The 18,757-nt window shown below is 45.2% G+C and overlaps 1 protein-coding gene across 4 annotated transcripts in view; it reads left to right on the top strand.

Moving 5' to 3' along the window:
- Positions 1-17,571, top strand: part of LOC119972817 (sal-like protein 3) — a 58,461-nt gene extending 40,890 nt beyond the window's left edge. For 2 of the 4 annotated variants that reach the window (XM_038810253.1, XM_038810252.1), the window contains 3 exons: positions 165-3,098; positions 3,315-3,655; positions 16,798-17,571. In XM_038810253.1, coding sequence (XP_038666181.1) covers positions 165-3,098; positions 3,315-3,655; positions 16,798-17,229 — 3,707 coding nt within the window. In that variant the 3' untranslated portion in view covers positions 17,230-17,571. Of the gene's footprint in view, positions 1-164; positions 3,099-3,314; positions 3,656-16,551; positions 16,688-16,797 lie in introns of those variants that run through there. The other 2 variants (XM_038810254.1, XM_038810255.1) reach the window with 2 other exon arrangements.
- The last annotated feature ends 1,186 nt before the right edge of the window (positions 17,572-18,757 follow it).

The following is an 18,757-nucleotide window of genomic DNA, read 5'->3' as shown; positions in this document are numbered from 1 at the left end:
TAGAAAGAGTGATAGAATACACACAGAGGGACCTGAGATGTGTTGAAGTGAGGTAATTTGTACAAAATAAAAAAATATTGATTTTAGTTGTGCGCAAAAAAACTTGAAATTGGAGGGAGGGAGTCTTGCAAGTCATTGCTTGATGTGTCCTTTTGATTTCCCAGCAGCCCCAGGGGAAGGACCAGATGATGCTGATAGTGGGAACGAAAGCAGAAGTGGAAGTGAGGAAACCCACATCTGCGAGAAATGCTGTGCAGAATTCTTCAAATGGTCTGACTTCATGGAGCACCAGAAGAATTGCACTAAGAATCCACTCGTCTTAATCGTGAACGACGAGGAGGCAGCACGCTCAGAAGCCTTCCCTGAGCCTTCTCCTGCCAGTAGCCCAGGTGACCAAGGGGAGAGTGAAGCCGCCGAGGAGAACACTCAGGCGGAGGGAAATGACAGCTCCGAGGTAAAGAGTGCAGAACAAGACGAGCCAATGGAGGTGGATGCTTCTGCTGACAAAGCTTACCAGAATCAAGGGACCTCCAGTACTGCTACTTCGCTACCTCAGATTCCCGAACCATCTTCCATGACCAATTATAACATGCCAAACACTAATGTGACTTTAGAGACTTTGCAGAGTACGAAAGTGGCGGTAGCACAGTTTTCGCAGGACACACGATCTAACAGTCCGAGTTCAAATAGTGGAGTATCCACCATTGCCATCCCTATGATTCTAGAGCAGTTGATGGCTTTGCAGCAACAGCAACTCCACCAGCTTCAACTAATTGAACAAATCCGAAACCAAGTGGCGATGATGACTCCGCAAATATTGCACCCTTTAAACCCATCAGCATCTTCCCAAGGTACATCCATGTCTGCTGTGAACCAGCATGCTGCATTCAGTGAGCATTCTGCAAACCAGTTGTCTGCCGTTATTTCAGCCTCGGGAACAGGACAGGCATCCAATATCCACCCTTCTGCCTTTGATAGTTCACAGCAAATAACACAGCCTGCCTCTGGGGCCAGCACTCCTGTTTTGCCCAGCAGTGTGTCTCCCAGATCAGAATCCGCCTTGCCTCCATCCACTAGTGGGGTTTCATCTTCTCTGACTCCAAGCTCCAGTTCAAATACGAGCAACACTTCCCCGCAGTTACAGTATTCAACTTCATCACTTGGACATGGTAATCTTCTCAGCCCATCTTCCACCATGTCTAATCCACTGCTACCTCAGAACACATCAAGTAGTGTGATCTTCCAAAACCCACTGGTCAGCATTGCTGCAACTACTAACGCTCTCGATCCACTGGCTGCCCTTATGAAACATCGCAAAGGAAAACCACCCAATGTTTCTGTCTTTGACCCCAAAACGAGCTCAGAAGATCCATTTTTCAAACATAAGTGTAGGTTTTGTGCTAAGGTCTTTGGAAGTGACAGTGCATTACAGATTCATCTCCGTTCCCATACTGGAGAGAGACCATTTAAGTGTAATATTTGTGGAAATCGCTTTTCCACCAAAGGCAATCTTAAAGTTCACTTTCAGAGGCATAAAGAAAAATACCCTCACATCCAGATGAACCCATATCCAGTCCCCGAATACCTTGATAATGTACCTACAAGCACAGGTATTCCGTATGGAATGTCTTTGCCACCCGAAAAACCAGTGACAACATGGTTGGACACCAAGCCTGTATTGTCAACCTTACCAACTTCAGTTGGATTACAGTTGCCTCCAACTCTGTCAAGCATTACTAGTCTGGCTGAGTCCCCGACTGTGACCCCTTTAAACAGGTCACCCCAAAGACCATCTCCTCCATCGAGTGAATGTGCTTCTTTGTCACCAAACATGAGCAAGAACGAATCCAGCATTCCAATAACTGCAGAATCTCCACAGTCAATTAATGGCGGTAATGTGGTCCCCATTGTCCAAGGTTTAAATGTACCCACTTCAAGTTTCAAACCGACAGAAAGCTGCGCAACTGGACAACCAGCTCTCTCTGCTCCATGCTCGACCACATCTTCAACTTCTGCGGACAATGGCGCGAACAGCATTCCTACAACCCTCCCCAGCCCTCTGCTCCCCATAATATCCAGTCAGTTTAAGGCTAAGTTCCCGTTTGGTGGCCTGTTAGACTCTATGCAAACATCTGAGACCTCAAAACTGCAACAGTTGGTGGAGAACATTGATAAAAAGATGACCGACCCCAACCAGTGCATCATCTGTCACCGCGTACTTAGTTGCCAGAGCGCCCTCAAAATGCATTACCGCACACACACAGGCGAGAGGCCATTTAAGTGCAAAATCTGTGGGCGCGCTTTTACCACCAAGGGCAACTTAAAGACACATTTTGGAGTTCACCGATCAAAGCCGCCTCTTCGGGTACAACATTCTTGCCCCATTTGCCAGAAGAAATTTACAAATGCTGTGGTTTTACAACAGCACATCCGTATGCACATGGGCGGACAAATTTCAAATACACCTTTACCAGAGGGCTTCTCAGATAGAATGGACACAGACCTAACTTGTGACGAAATGAATGCTGAACTAATGAGCGATTATCCTGATGATGAGCTGATGGATGAAAATTCAATGGATGAGGAGGCAGAATTAAACATTACCACAACTGAGTCTTCAACGCAATTGTTATGTTACTCCGGTTCATTACCAAATTCTCCTCCCTCGGTGATTTCTAGCATTGCCGCGTTGGAGAATCAGATGAAGATAATAGACTGTGCTTTGAGCACGCAGCAGCGATCCAGCATGAAATCTGTTGAAAACGGATCCATGGAAAGTGATCGCTTAACTAATGACTCCTCTTCCGCTGTGGGTGACTTGGAAAGTCAGAGTGCAGGTTCCCCAGCAATGTCCGAGTGTTCTTCTTCAATGCAGGCATTGTCACCTGTGCATAGTAACGCCGAGAGTCAAAGATCAAAGTCACCAGGCTTTGGCAACCAAGAAGAACCATATGAAACATCAGTGAAATCAGAAAAAGCAGACAGTCCATCAACTCATCGGGAGAATGGAGGTGCACTAGATCTGACAGCCAACAACCTGGGTCGGCCGATCATCAAAGAAGAGGCTTTTAGTATGCTGTTCCCCAACCAAGAATGTGGTAAGTTGAAAAGTACTGTTTGTAGTATCTGTGGCAAACCTTTTGCTTGTAAAAGTGCATTGGAAATTCACTACCGCAGCCATACTAAAGAGCGGCCATTTCTTTGCACAATCTGCAATCGTGGTTGCTCCACTATGGGTAATTTAAAACAGCACTTACTGACGCACAAGATGAAAGAACTTCCTTCTCAGTTATTTGAACCCAACTCCACTCTAGGTCCCACCCAAAGTACTCCTAGCCTGGTCACCAGCACCGCACCAACCGTGGTCAAAATGGAAGTCAATGGTCACAGCAAGCCGATCTCCCTAGGTGATGGTACGCAGGTTCCAGTTGGTATACAGGCTCCATCTGCACCACAGACAGCCATGAGTCCAGGTATGACACCCATTCTGGCACCGCCACCTCGTCGGACACCCAAGCAGCATAACTGTCCATCCTGTGGGAAGACCTTTTCTTCTGCAAGTGCTCTTCAGATCCATGAGCGCACACACACTGGTGAAAAGCCATTTGGCTGCACAATCTGTGGCAGAGCTTTTACAACAAAAGGGAATCTTAAGGTAAGATCATTTTGATGTATAAATTAGTGATAAGAACTTATAGGCTGCTATTCTTTAAATCATGAACCTGCTAAAGTAAATCTGATCCAGAATGTTAGCAACAGCAAATGCAATGCTTTAATGGTTAAAAAGGTGGCCCAGTCACAATTGTTTACGTCTGCATTGAATTTAGACAGAGTGCTAAATAGGTCAACACACAAGCACACACACTTACACATTTACATGCATACACAGACACACATGTGCATGCACACGCACACACACTGCATTCTCCGAGCAAGAGGACTGGCAGTCAAATAGTTTCCTGGGTCACCGTCACCTAGTGTTCAAAATCTGAGAAATAATGCATTTGTGATCAACTGGAGTAAAATACAAGCCCCCCCCTAAAAAATTAACATAATGGAGGAATATTTGAACTGATAAAAATGATAAAAGAAATGACCAATCTAATTTAATCATGCATTGCATATATGGATAAATATTATTTAAGACGTGAAAATAAAGAAGTTTGACCTTGACCACTGAAAGGCCTTTTCATCTTACGAAATTCATTTTTCTTACCCCACACATAGTACAACATGCCCCCGTGTGGTTCATTCAAGCCTATCTGCTTTTGTCATTTAATTTGTCACTGGAATGTATCTGACCAGCATATACCGATAGAAAATATCTCGCTACAAAACCAGCAGGCTGGATGGACTTATACCTTTAAACAAGTCAGCTTAGATAAATATTAAATTTCAGGATGCATCATAATCACTGCAAGAGCCTCCTTGCCAGGGAGTAGTTGCTTAAGCTAAACATTCTTGATTGCACCAGCAAAGCTACAAATTTCTGGGACTTATGTTTTTCCTGTCATGAAGCAAATTACAACTCTTTATTTTCTGCAATTCTAAGAAAGGTTCCATATGTACAATATACCATAAATGAGGAATTCAAGCTACATGCATGTACTGTTCAAGCATTTGAATGCTCTATAATGTAGCTATAATAGTAATCTTTATTATTGTCACAAGTAGGCTTACAATAACACTGTAATGAAATTACTGGGGAAATCCCCGAATCGCCACATTCCGCCACCTGTTTGGGTACACGGAGGGAGAATTCAGAATGTCCAAATTGCCTAACAAGCACGTCTTTTGGGACTTGTGGGAGGAAACCGGAGCACCCGGAGGGAACCCAGGCAGACACGGGGAGAAGGTGCAGACTCCGCACAGACAGTGATCCAAGTCGGGAACCGAACCCAGGACCTTGGCGCTGTGAAGCAACAGTGCTAACCACTGTGCTACCGTGCCGCCCATAGTTGCGTGCATGTTTAACTGTCTAAATCCAAAGGGATGCAAGAGTTGATTATTATAGCAAATGGAGCCTCAGCTGAAACCTGATTAAACATACAACATACAATCTGAGCCATGCAGTTAATAAGATTGAATACAAACTTACTTTCATTCTGCACTTTAAACAGCCTTTGCTCATATTTTATGCAGTTACTGTAAATACAATGATGGTCATTGGCACTCCGCAGATCTGTCAATTGTAAAAGTGCCACAACAATAAAATGGGCAGAGTTGATATTTCTGATTCAACAAAACATTTACTTTTTAAAATTTGTTTTGTTCTAGTGAATTAATGCTAAACCTGTGAAATTGAAACTGAATGTCTGCATGCTGTGTAAGATTGCATTTAACATTCCTTTTCTTCTCTGATGCTATTGCCAAAATTCAGCATTCTGCCTCTTGTCACTGCTTCATCTTAAACCATTCTCTATAGGAAGGATGGTGGATATAAATTTACAAGAGCTAAACCTTGAAAATTTATGTTAGCTTATTAAAGCTGTCGCTTTCAGCATTTCACAAATTCACATTATTGCTCATGCACATATTACAAAGCTTGTTTTTAAACTTGACAGCAATGGTACATTATTCAATGTGCACTGCATACTTTTACTCTGTTGCCGTGGGCTGCGTTTGACCGTACCCCACCAGCGGAGTTGAAGGTGGGTTGGGGTGGCACGTAAAACGCAGCGTGTGGCCTTCCTGCCACGCGCCCACCCAGCCCCGATCTGCATGAAATTCTTATGGCATTGGGGGGGAATGGAAGTAAGCATCGAGCAGCCTGCCCATCCTGCCAATTGATGGCCACTTAATTGCCCCATCCTGTCCCTGCCACTATTTTACTCACAACAGGGGGATGCCCATGACACGTGGAAGTTGCTTAGGCTGGGTCTGACAAGTGGGTAGCTACCTCCTTTGCAAGGTCCCCTGTGTTCAATTGAGACACCTCACTCTTCTCTTCCCCTCCCCCCCCCCCCCCCTCCAATCCACCGCTACCCTCTCATTGGCCCTAGTGGCTCACCTCCTCACCAGGGCCTGCACGCCTGACCCACGTGAAACCCTTCTGTTTGGCTTGGTGACTGGCTCTGGCGACAATCTCTATTGGGGGCTGCCTGTAGTTCCAGCAGTGGTCACCTCTCCCTCCTGGTACTGCTGGGAGTACAGCGCTGCCAGCTATCCCATTGGCCAGAAGCTCTCTGAGGCGGCCCTTCCTGTCTCTGAAGGACTGAAATCCCATCTCCAACCTAGTAATGGCAGATTGAATGACAGCGGGCAGCCATTCGTCCCGAGGTGGAATCCCCACTGACACTTTAGTTTGACTTTCCTTGCCAAACCCAGTTAGATTCATGATGATGAGGTACCCTGATGAGTTCTTTTGCAGTTGGAATTTCAATATGAGTTGCAAAATGCACCAGCACAATTCTGCCTGAGGCAAATTTCAATCCCCACAACCCCTACCCCCACCACACCTTTAGCCCAACTGAAACGAAAGAGCCCGGGAGCAAATTGGGCTTCCAAATATGTAGAATACTTAAGGCACTTGCGTGCAGACTTCTGAAACTGGATGTTCTGGATTAACAAAAGAGTGGGAGCAATTTCAAACTGAGCCACCAGGTGGAAAACCCATGGGATCAGGCAGAATGTTCATTTTTCACCCCAGCCAATCCACATGTTGACTTTAGTGGGCATTAAAATTGGGCAGGTATGAAACCAACTTTGCACCCAGTCAGTCAGTCTTCCGACAGGTGGGGTCGACTTTAAACGCCCCATTGGATCGGGTGGAAATTTGTGTACTGCCTGTTTCCGTCAGTTCCCACCTGATGCGTTAGTACAATTGGACGGGCTGAGTTAGGGTAAAAATTCCCCAGTGGTCACAATACTTACAAAATATATAGCTTGCTTATTTTCACCTGGGTGCTGACATGCCTGTTCGAAACACAGAGCCGGATAGGAGAGGGAAATTAGCAACATCATCCAACATCATATTAACATACTGTTACATTAAATTCACCCTGCTGCACCCAACTATGCAAAAACTCTCTTTTAGTTTTCATACTTAATGTTTATGAACAAATTAACACATTGTGGAACTTTTTCCCTCCAGAAATAAATTTGTGTTGGTTCTCCTAAGTAGTTGAGTTTGGATCTCGATTTTCTAATTAGTACCCGGTCCAGAATCGCAATATGTAATGGTAACTGACATTGTTTGGTAGAGCACAATAACATATTTTGGGGTACGCAGGAAAAAGATCAAATACTTGCCAAGCACCTGACTGGAGGGGTTCATAGATATAATTATATATTTTGAAAGATACAGTGTTTCATGTGCGCAGTTCTTTTAACAAATTATAAACCTATTTGGAGGTTCCCAGTCGTGAATATGAGGACTGATGTGCAAAACAGGACTAAATGCATCAGAGATTACATTATCATAGGTTGATTTCATGGGGTATTTTTACTGATTTATGCCTGATTGTATTGGATTGCCTGGGGAGTATTGCCCTTCTGTTAGGGAGCACGCCCGATATGTAACCAGAAGAGAAGCAGTCAACTTCCATTACCAGCTTGTGAGTTCCTTTAAATACGACACACCCTGATGGTCCTTATACACAATCTGACCAGCCAAAAAGTAAGTTAGTGAAAATTGCTCCCAGTGGGAATAACCTGCAACTTTTGTTCTTAATCGGAAGTGTTAAACTAACAAATGGTGTTTGTTTTACTTGTACTTTGGCTGAGCCTGGAGTGTCACTCATCTATTTAACCACAATATACGAACCATCACAGTCCAATCTGTCCTCTCCGCATTTGACATCCACGTGTTGCTGTATCCAACAGGGATCACTGAATGAGTCAGGGATCCCCACCGCTGTTATATTTCCCTCCCTGGACCATCAACCCTGAGATCATTTATTAGATGCTTAGCTGAAGTCAATTGTCATTTTGAAGAATGCTCCCTCCCTGTCCTAAATAAAATGCTTCCCTCCTCCACAAAATGGCTCACTGTGGGCCAAAGCAATTTTCTTTTCTTTGTTGTGTCATTTTCCTTTAAAATAATAGCAAGCAGTTCCATAATTTGCTCTTGTTGCTGGTTGAGTTATAGAATGAATGAAAAGTGAAAATGAAAATCGCTTATTGTCACAAGTAGGCTTCAAATGAAGTTATTGTGAAAAGCCCCTAGTCGCCACATTCCGACGTCTGTTCGGGGAGGCTGGTACAAGAATTGAACCCGCGCTGCTGGCCTTGTTCTGCTTTACAAGCCAGCTGTTTAGCCCACTGTGCTAAATCAGCCGCTAATCAGATTTGTCAGGCATTTGTTGCAGGAAAGGGTTTAAGTTAAGATTGTTGCTTCACACTTTATCTGGGATCACACAGTATTGTTGGACAGGTAGGACTTTGATCTACTATATGTACACAGATCAGTTCAAAGGATTGGGGCTTTGATAATTAACTGGAGGATGTGCGTTCATCTCTGCATTCTCACGTATATCTTGTTAAATCTTAAAAGTTACAGACGCCAATTCTAGCTTTAGTAATCAGGTCAAAGCTGATCAGGTCAAATCTGACCAGTCAATGATCATTATTTATTGCCAGTGGAGTCACTGCGGAGCATCGAGGGGATTGACAGCTTCCAGGGTCATACATTCCAGGAGGTGAGAGGTCAAGATAGAAGATGGTTGGCCATCCAGAAGAGTAGGAAGAGACGGGTAATGCATAAGTCTTCAGGATGCATGCAACTCTCAAACAGATACTAGATTTAGAGATAGTTGGGAGTATCAATACCTCGAAGTTGGCAGCCCAGACAATGGCATCAATGGGCAAGGGACTGTACAGGAGGGAACAGGAAAGCGTAGAAATGCAGTTGATATTGGAGAGTCCATACTTAGGGAGATAGGCATTTCTGTAACCGTCATTGTTAGTCTCACATGGTGTGTAGCTCCCTGGTGCCATGGTAAAGGGAGGGGCCAGAATATTCAGCAGGGAGAAAGGATTGAACCAGAAGCCAGGTTAGGGAGATTGGCCATGCTAGATTGCCCCTTGTAGCCCGGGTTCTGCAGGCTGTGTGAGGTTATGGTGGTCGAGCAGGTTAGTAGACCTAGGTAGGGTGCTCTTTCAGAGGGTCGGTACAGACTTGATGGACCGAATGGCCTCCGTCTGCACTGTAGGGGTTCTATGGTTCTAAGTCGTGGTGCTTGTTGGCGCCAACGCCATAGAGAGGGAAGGTATTGAGGTCCTACGGTCGGATTTTCAAGGGCTAGGGAGGAAGATAAAAGGTAGGACCTTGAGGGTAGTAATCTCTGGATTACTCCCAGTGCCAAACGTTGGGAAAAATAGAAAAAGGAATGCACGGCTTGAAGCGCAGTGCAGGAGGGAGGACTTCAGATTCACGGGGCATTGGGACTATTTCTGGGACAAAAGGCACGTGTTCAAAAGGGATGCGTTGCACCTCAACAGGCCTGGGAACAATGTCCCTGAGGAGGGGTTCACTAGTGTGGTTGGGGAGGATTTAAACTAAATTCGCAGGGGGATAGGAACCAGAATATGTATAAGGAAAAGAATACTGTGTAGAAAGTGAGAGTGTGAGACAGCACCAGAGAAGGGAGTAGTACCATAATAGATAGGAGCAAACTATGAAGGAATACTGGAATGCAAAGATAGCTTTGCAATGCATGTACATAACACACAAAGTGGTGAAGAAGCACCAATGGCAGTGGAGGAATATGATGTTGTGGCAATAATGGAAACCTGGCTTAAAAATAATGAGGACTGAGCACTAAGCATGCAGGTATAAAGCATTCAGAAAAGATAGAAAATAAAGAAGGAGAGGTGGGGTGGCGTTAATGACATTGTAATATTAGAAAGAGAAGATATCCGTGAGGGCCAAGGACAGAGTCAATTTGGTTAGAGTTGAGAAGCAAAAAAAGGTAGGATCATGCTATTTGGGGTTTAAATAGGCCTGCAAATAGTCAGAGACGCAGGAGAATCCCAAAGATGTGCACAAACTATTGAGTGGTGATAAGAGGTGAAATGGTTCCTATAAGGGACAAAGAGGCTGATATATACCTCGAGGTGCACAGCAAGGTTAGAATATTTAATGAGTGCTTTGTATCTGTGTTGACTAAGGATCTGGCAAACTATCGATAGTGGATGCAATAATGGTGTGAAAATTGAAAGGGAAAGGCTGGCTGTGCAGAGTAGATAAATCACTTGGTGTGGGGGACTTGCATCCCAGGTTGCCAAAGGAAGTAGGGGTAGAGGTAGCAGAAAAGGCTTGCCTTAAATTTTCAGGCTTCCCTCGATATGGGTACGGTGCCAGAAGACTGGAGAGTGGCAAATGTGGCAGCTTTATTCACTAAAGGGTACAGGGACAATACCAGCAATAAGGCCCATTAATTGAACATGGGGGGAAGGGCGGAGAAGGTTTTGGAATCCGTAATCAGGAGGGAAAAATCGACAGGAACTTGGAAAGGCTTGAGTTAATTAGAGTGAGCCCACATGGATTAGTAAAAGGCTGATCATGCTTGACTCATCTAATTGACTTTTTGATGAAGTAACAGAGAGAGGGTTGGTGAAGCGAATGCGGTGGATGTTGTTTATGTGGATTTTAAGGAAGCACTTGACAAGGTACCGCATAAAATGCTGGTTAACAGAATTGAGGCTTCAGGGAGGCCAGTGCGCAAATGAATAAAAAATTGGCTTAAGGACAAACAGCAGCGAGTGATGGCTAATGGTTGTTTTTCAGACTGGCAGGGTACAGTGGTGTCCACCAAGGGTGAGTGAGAGGACCACTCCAATTTCTGCTGCATATAAATGACTTGGATCATGAAACGTGCAGCTAAATTTCAAGATTTTCCGATGGTAACAAATTTGGTGGAAATGAAATGAAAAATGAAAATCACTTATTGTCGCGTGTAGGCTTCAATGAAGGTACTGTGAAAAGCCCCAAGTCGCCACATTCCGGCGCCTGTTCGGGGAGGCTGGTACGGGAGTGGCAGACAGTGAGGATGATACAAATTGCCTGCAACAGGACATTGATAGACCAGTAGAATAGGCAGATGGAATTTATTTCCTTTTTTATTATAAATTTAGTGTATCCAATTCTTTTTTTTCCAATTAAGGGACAGTTTAGCTTGGCCAATCCACCTACCCTGCACATCTTTGGGTTGTGGGGGTGAGACCCACACACACACGGGGAGAATGTGCAAACTCCACACGGACAGTGACCCGGGGCCGGGATCGAACCCGTCTCCTTGGCGCCGTGAGGCAGAGGGCTAACCACTACACTACCAGTCCGCCTCAGATGAAATTTATTACAGAAAAGTTTGAGTTGGCATTTTGGCAGAAGGGATATGGAGAGGCAATGTGGACTTCATGGCAGAATCCTGAAAAAGGTGCAAGAACAGAGAGAGCTCGCGGCACATGTTCTTCAATCTTTGAAGTTGGCAGGACATCTTGAGAGAACAGTTAGCAAAGCAAACAGGATCCTGTGCTTCATAAATAGAGACATTGTTTTCTGACCCTTCCCTCCACTTCCAGACCCGCTAACGGTTACTCCCTGTGGCAGATACCCTGGTGGCGCAGTCAGTAAACAATGCAAAACACCGCAGGACAATGGCAAGGGATTGGTGGTGGTGGTGGGGGGGGGGGGGGGGGGGGGGAATCGCACGCATTGAATTCAAAAGCAGGGAAGCTATGCTAAACCTATCTAAAGCTCTGGTTAGGCCAGCATCTATAACATCCAAATCTGTTTGCCACACTTTAGAAAAGCTGTGAATGCCGTTGAGAGGGGGGGGGGGGGGGGGGGGGGGGTGAATGCCGTTGAGAGGGGGGGGGGTTTAGTTACAAGATTAGGTTCTAATGGCTGCAGTTCTTCACCTTGGAGCAAAGGAGATAATGGGACGATTTGGTAGAGGTGTGCCAGGTTATAACAGGCCTGTATCAGGTTAACAAGGAAAAACTCTTCCATTAGCTGGTAGGCAACACAAACATGATTTATTGCAAGAGATGCAAGGGAATGTAAAGAGGAACTATTTTACACAGTGGGTGGTAATGACTTCGAACTTGCGACCCATGGGAGCGGTGGATGCAGAAACAACCAAAGATTTCAAAAGGGAATTGAATGGGCACTTGAAGGAAATAAACTCACAGGGAACACAGCAGGGTAGTGGGACTGACTGGGTTGCTCCACAGTGAGTCAGCATGGATTCAATGGGCCTGATGGCCACCTTCTGTTCAGTAAATGACTCTACATTTTGTAGTTTGAGAGACAAGGCCATGTCAGGAAGCTCTGTACATGTGGATGTTAAAAACCTTATAGCCCCATTTGACGAAGTGCACATTGTTCTTCCAGTGTCCTGGGCAACTCACTTCTCAATCAACTCTATCAGAAACAGATTAGCTGATCATTCATCTCAATGATGGTTGTAGTAATTTGCAGACGACCAAATGGCCCTACATTTGCCCAGCAAACAACAGCCACGACCCTTCAAAGTAATGGATTGCCGCGTGTTTCTTGAAGGCTTCTGTCGCCATAATTTTAGCAGACCTTCATTGGAAATCCTTTTGGACAGGAAAACAGGATTTTCTCCAAAGTTACAAAGCCCTGAGGAAATCTTTTGCATAGTCTGTCCTACTTTGCAACACTTCTGAGCAAATGGCCATGGCATAATATAAGGGAAAATCATTTTTTAATGTACCTCATCTTTTTTAGATATATTTTGCAATTTGTTCACCCCAAAAAGGCTTCATAAATTAAGGGTGTTCCCATTATGTTCACGTCGCCATTGCCAAGATTGCTCTCAGTTTAACTTTACTGGATGTTTGCACAAGTCGCACTTTAAGACATTCCCTTTTTCAACCCAATTGAGACTACCAAAACTCCTCTTAAAAAAAAATGCTCCCAAATGCATTCTTATAGCAGTCCCAAAAACTGCCTCGTTTCCAATGCCATTTAGCTTTCAGCAAACTGAGAAGACTATGCCCGTTGAAATCTGAAGACGGGGCCGTACGGTGGTTAACACTTCAGCTTAAGGCGCTGAGGAACCGGGTTCGATCCCGGCCGCAGGTCACTGTCCGTGTGGAGTTTGCACATTCTTCGCGTGGCTTTCGCCCCCACAACCCAAAGATGTGCAGGGTAGGTGGATTGGCCACGCTAAATTGCCCCTTAATTGGAAAATAAATAATTGGATACTCAAAAAATTTAAAAATAAAAAAAAACAATTCCAAAGACCACAGTCAGAATGTATTTTTCTTATAGATGTTTTTTAAAATGAATTTAGAGTACTCAATTCAATTTTGTTCCAATTAATGGACAATTTAGCGTGGCCAAACCCCCTCCCATGCACATATTTGGATTTTGGGGGTGAAACCCACGCAGACACGGGGAGAATGTGCAACCTCCACACAGACAGTGACCCATGGCCGGGATCGAACCTGGGTCCTTGGCGCCGTTAGGCAGCATTGCTAACCACTGCATCACCGTGCGGCCCATTTTCTCAGAAACGCTGCAACGATAAATGCAACAAAGTTTTATGGCCGTTCGCACTCCTTCAGGCCCCGTCAAAATCAATGGAATTTTTGAACCACTCACCATATTTTCCAACCCCAGCCCCAGCAGGACAGTGCCCTCAGATTGCACCCGAATTTTATTTCAGAAACATTAGTGATAGGATTTTAAGGATGTCGAGCTTTCCCTTTCCCCCGCCATCCCAAGAGACGGTGCTTAACATGCAGCTGCCATCTCTCCAACTGCCACTGCCATTTAAGGCTCAGTTGAGTGTTAAATGGCAGTGGCCGGGATTTCCATCTGCCTTTGGAAGGAAGTCACGCCCCTGACAGCTGCCGACCAATCAGATTTGCCGTCAGCATTTCAACCCGGCCAGGCGCAGCACTGCAGTGACCAGAAGCGGTACTGCAGCCTTCTGCCTAGGACTAAGTCCCAAGATCTTCGAATAGGTAAGTCCCAGGATTCCGGGAGCAGGCTGGTGTGGGACGCCTGAAGGGTTTGGGAGGGAGGTAATCATGCCGTCGGGGGGTGGGGGGGGGGGGGGGGGGGGGTGTAGGCCGGAGGTTGGGGGAAATCCTTCCGGGAGCTCCAACGTCCCGGAGGGGAGAGCACCACCAGTCCAAGTGGTCCTTCAGAGTGAGGCGCCTCATCCCCTTCCCACCCAAGATGAGGGAAAGTATACCTGTCACATTCTCACCCTCCCTGCACCCGCTACTACCAAGCCTAAAATTTGAGGCTCAGAGGGATATGGCCAATAAGTGGCCATTTAATAAACTTAATAAGGATTCATGCCCAAGGCCCTGCCCACCTAAGCGTAAAATTGTATCTGGACAGAGATGGTGAAGGGCATGGTCATGGAAGGGTTTGAAAACAAGGATGAGAATTTGAAAATCTTTGTGCCAACTTTTCCAATCTGTGCTGGGTGGCTATTGACCCTGGCCATGCAGACAACAGGGCAGAATAATCTGGATAACCATGCATCATATCATGGGGGATTTGGTTATACAAAATTGAATGTAATCTGCTCCTCATAATTCAAAGTTTTTTGCACTGAGCAATTTGTAGGGCTGCCATCACTTGTTTTTTACTCTTACCTCCCTGGTTGTCCTCCAACCCATGTACTGTTATTTTCCTCCTCCTTGACTCCTCACCTGTTCCTCCTCCACATGCTGAGGTAGATTTTTTTAAATATATAAATTTAGAGTACCCAATTCATTTTTTCCAATCTCGGGGCAATTTTGCATGGCCAATCCACCTACCCTGCACATCTTTGGGTTGTGGGGGCCCACACAAACACGGGGAGAATGTGCAAACTCCACACGGACAGTGACCCAGAGCCGGGATCGAACCTGGGACCTCGGCGCCGTGTGGCAGCAGTGCTACTCACTGTGCCACCGTGCTGCCTGAAGTAGATTTTTAATTTGCCACCCAACCAGTTTTTTTTTTTTGACGTTTTTTTTTTCAATACCTGGGCCTGGATTCTCCCCTACCCGGCGGGGCGGGGGGTCCCGGCGTGTTGGAGTGACGTGAACCACTCCGGCGTCGGGTCGCCCCAAAGATGCGGACGTCTCTGCACCTTTAGGGGCCAAGCCCTCACATTGAAGGGCTAGGCCCGCGCCGGAGTTGTTCCCACTCTGCCGGCTGGCGTGAACGGCCTTTGGCGCCACACCAGCCAGGGCCGAAAGGACTTCGCCAGCCGGTGTAAGTCCGCGTATGCGCCGGAGTGTCAGCGGCTGCTGACATCATACCGGCGCATGCGCAGGAGGGGGGTCTCTTCTGCCTCCGCCATGGTGAAGACCATGGCGAAAGTGGAAGAAAAAGAGTGCCCCCACGACATAGGCCCGCCCGCCAATCGGTGGGCCCCGATCGTGGGCGAGGCCACCATGGGGGCACCGCCCGGGGTCAGATTGCCCTGCGCCCCCCCCGCCCGCCCCCCAGGACCCCGGCGCCCGCCCGCGCCACCTGCTCCCGTCGGTAAGGTAGGTGGTTTCATCCACGCCGGCAGGAGAGGCTTGTCAGCGGCAGGACTTCGGCCCATCGCGGGCCGGAGAATCGCCGCGGGGGGCCCGCCAACCGGCGCGGCGCAATTCCCGCCCCCGCCGAATCTCGGGTAGCGGAGAATTTGGGACACGGCGGGGGCAGGACTGACGCCGGCCCTGGGCGATTCTCCGACCCGGCGAGGGGTCGGAGAATCCCGCCCCGATTCCCATTTTCGTTTGGAGATTCAAATCGGGCAGCTCCTGCAATGGTTAACCAATCCACAACACCAGATTCACGCCTGGGTGCCAAGCTGAAAATTTCCCATGTTGCCTCTATCCAAGATTTCCTGCAGACGTGAGGTCAGCTTCCGTTCATGGTGACACTTGGCACCACCTCTCCACTACCTCTCTACCCCTCCGCCCTCACTGTGCTGTCTCATTACTTGTGCGCTGTTCATTCTTAGCTGAAGCTCCATTGCATCAAGGTAACCATTAGAGGCACTGAAGTAATTGTTTCCTCCCCCCCCCCCCCCCCTCCCCCCCCACACACACACACACACACACACCCGGTCACAAAATCACTACCTTTCACCAAACGTTTGGTCGTCTCTCCTGACATTTCCTTCTTTGGCTTGGCACATTTTCTTTCTCATTACCTACTGTGAAGCACTTTGGAAAGTCTTTCTACATCACAGGCACAATATGGCTTAAGTTCTCATTGCTGATTCATCCAATAAAGCAAACGAAGCCACATAAATGGCAAAGGAAAGTAGAAATTCGGTGCTAAAAGATTTGCATTATCAGATCTTTTGAATTATAAACTTTCAATTAAGAGGTAAACTGCAATCATACTTTTAAGTATTCAGTTTTGTAAAAAGTGACTACGAATGAATATTCTGAGTGATTGCAACCAAAGCAAAATTGCATTTGTGGATCGGTGTACATAAACTGGAAATCAGAAGTAAAAAGCAGAAAATGCTGGAAATGCCTATCAGATTGTTAAGCCTCTGAAAGGGAAAAGATTGATTAATGTTCGGTCATGGGTCACATCCAAAATGTAAACCTATCTTTCTCTTTCAGATGCTGATTGGCCTTGCTATACATTTCCAGCATTTTATGCTTCTATTTCAGAATTCCATTTGGCACACTTCACTGTTTCAAGATTTCCCTGCGGAATGAAACTCTTAAAGCGAGTCTGTGCAGATGTTTGTAATAGTTGGGGTAATTGAAATAAAAAAATTGCATATCAAAAATGTATTGCGTGTGAAAATATATTCTTTTTAACAATGCAATTTTTTTTTTGTTACTGTTTGTGTTTCCCGTTAGGTTCACATGGGAACGCATATGTGGAATAATGCTCCAGCAAGGCGAGGGCGTCGTCTGTCAGTGGAGAACCCATTGGCTTTACTAGGTGGTGATGCTATGAAGTTCTCAGAGATCTTTCAAAAGGATTTGGCAGCTCGGGCAATGAATGTTGACGCAACATTCTGGAACCAATACGCTGCTGCTATTACGAATGGTCTAGCCTTGAAAAATAATGAGATTTCTGTTATACAGAATGGAGGCATTCCTCAGCTCCCTGTTAGCCTGCGGGGCAATGGTATCCCAGCTTTAACTAATATGACCAGCGGAATGGACAGGGTTCGCACAGGCTGCAGTCCACCTATCCCTGGGCTGGAGAAACCAAGCACAGAAGGAGGAGCAAATCGGCCATTCGCTAGATTTATTGAAGATAACAAAGAAATTGGCATTAACTAAAACATGGCACCCTTAAACACAAGTAACACATGGACAGTTTTGAATCTTGTACCATATGATGTACAGTTTTTGGAGCATACCTTTAATAGTTGTTAAGATATGACTTTAACTCCAAATACTCAGTTGTTAGTGTTTTCTTGCTCCTTTACTCATACTCAGAATCACAGAAGTTCCACATTCTGGTTATGGTTTGAGTTGTCTTGCAAGAATTGCATGGTACTACTTGTTTCAATAGTAAATTTTGCAGAAAAGTACTTCAAAACTAAAAAGAAAATTGTACGTTCATAAAATTAATAGACCCTTGGTTACCGTGAACAGATGAACTGTTTGGTGGATTGGAAACCGGGTTGGGGGGGGGGGGGGGGGGGGGGGGGGTCACTGCTCTAATTTAGTTCCTTGACAACGATACTGTGAGTGGAACCGCTAAGGGCCTGGAAACCATAAGCTGACTGGAGTATGGCTGGACAAATGTGCTAATTGTCTTCACATGAAGTAGAAACTTGAAATTATAATTTTGTTTTCCTTTTTAAGATATCCTGCTCTTTAAAAAGAAAAAAAAGGTGATTTTGTGTCCCCAGAGATGTAAACTATAAAAAAAAATTGTGCTTGTCTGTACTATTTATACTGTCAAGATTATGCGGGTCAGAAAAAGTATTCAGCCCCTCCCTCAATTTTGGTATTGGCAGAATTATATGCAAGGTGTATGCATATATATATCTACATGTTTTTAAATTGTAGCCAGATACATGATGATGTCTGGAAGATCTCTCACCTATGGAAAGAACAAAAACTTGTAAGAGTTGTCAATTTTTTCTTTCTTTTTCCCAAATCCAACTGAATGCCATTGTGACCTTTTATTTGTTGAAAAATTTAAACTGTTTTAAAGAAGCTGCTATTTAGCCCTTATAGGTGAGATGTGTATTTCCAATAAGAGAGGGTAGGATTATGTTTGAACACGTGAAATCCTCCATTAAATGAACTTTTAAAAATTTAGACTGGGACTGAATCTAACTGTATTCACTTCCAACATCAGTTGCACAGAGAGAACACACCCTATTTGTTACTTAAACTGTCAGAAATCATATGTATACTGCAGCACTCTTAATTTAATCTTGCAATATAGTATTTCAGCCCTCCCAGCAAATTTTAGCCTGATTTATTTGAACATTCCTGGGTTAAAATGTTATTTTCACAGACCCATTACTAAAGACGTGACGATTCCCTCCTTAACAATGGTGCCTGCTACACTCTTTTAATTATTTATATATTTAACTGATCAACTGGTACATATTTATTACTGGCCCAACCCAGTATTAGTATGTTACTAAATGGCATGTATTTGCGGGGGGGGGGGGTCAAGAGTCCATTTAGCATATGCTTGATACCATGGATCTGCGTACAATTTTAAAATTTACTTGTATCACATAACATGTGCTTTTTTTAAAAAAAATTCAAAGCACCTACAGATGTACTACAACTATCTTTAGCACAGTTAACACCTTCCTAAAATAAATCCTTTCTCTTCTAT

The sequence above is a fragment of the Scyliorhinus canicula genome, chromosome 10 (genome assembly GCF_902713615.1).
Source record: "Scyliorhinus canicula chromosome 10, sScyCan1.1, whole genome shotgun sequence".
Lineage (NCBI taxonomy): Eukaryota > Metazoa > Chordata > Chondrichthyes > Carcharhiniformes > Scyliorhinidae > Scyliorhinus > Scyliorhinus canicula.
The sequence above is the reverse complement of the archived record's forward strand: the minus strand, read 5'-3'. Positions and strand labels throughout refer to the sequence as shown.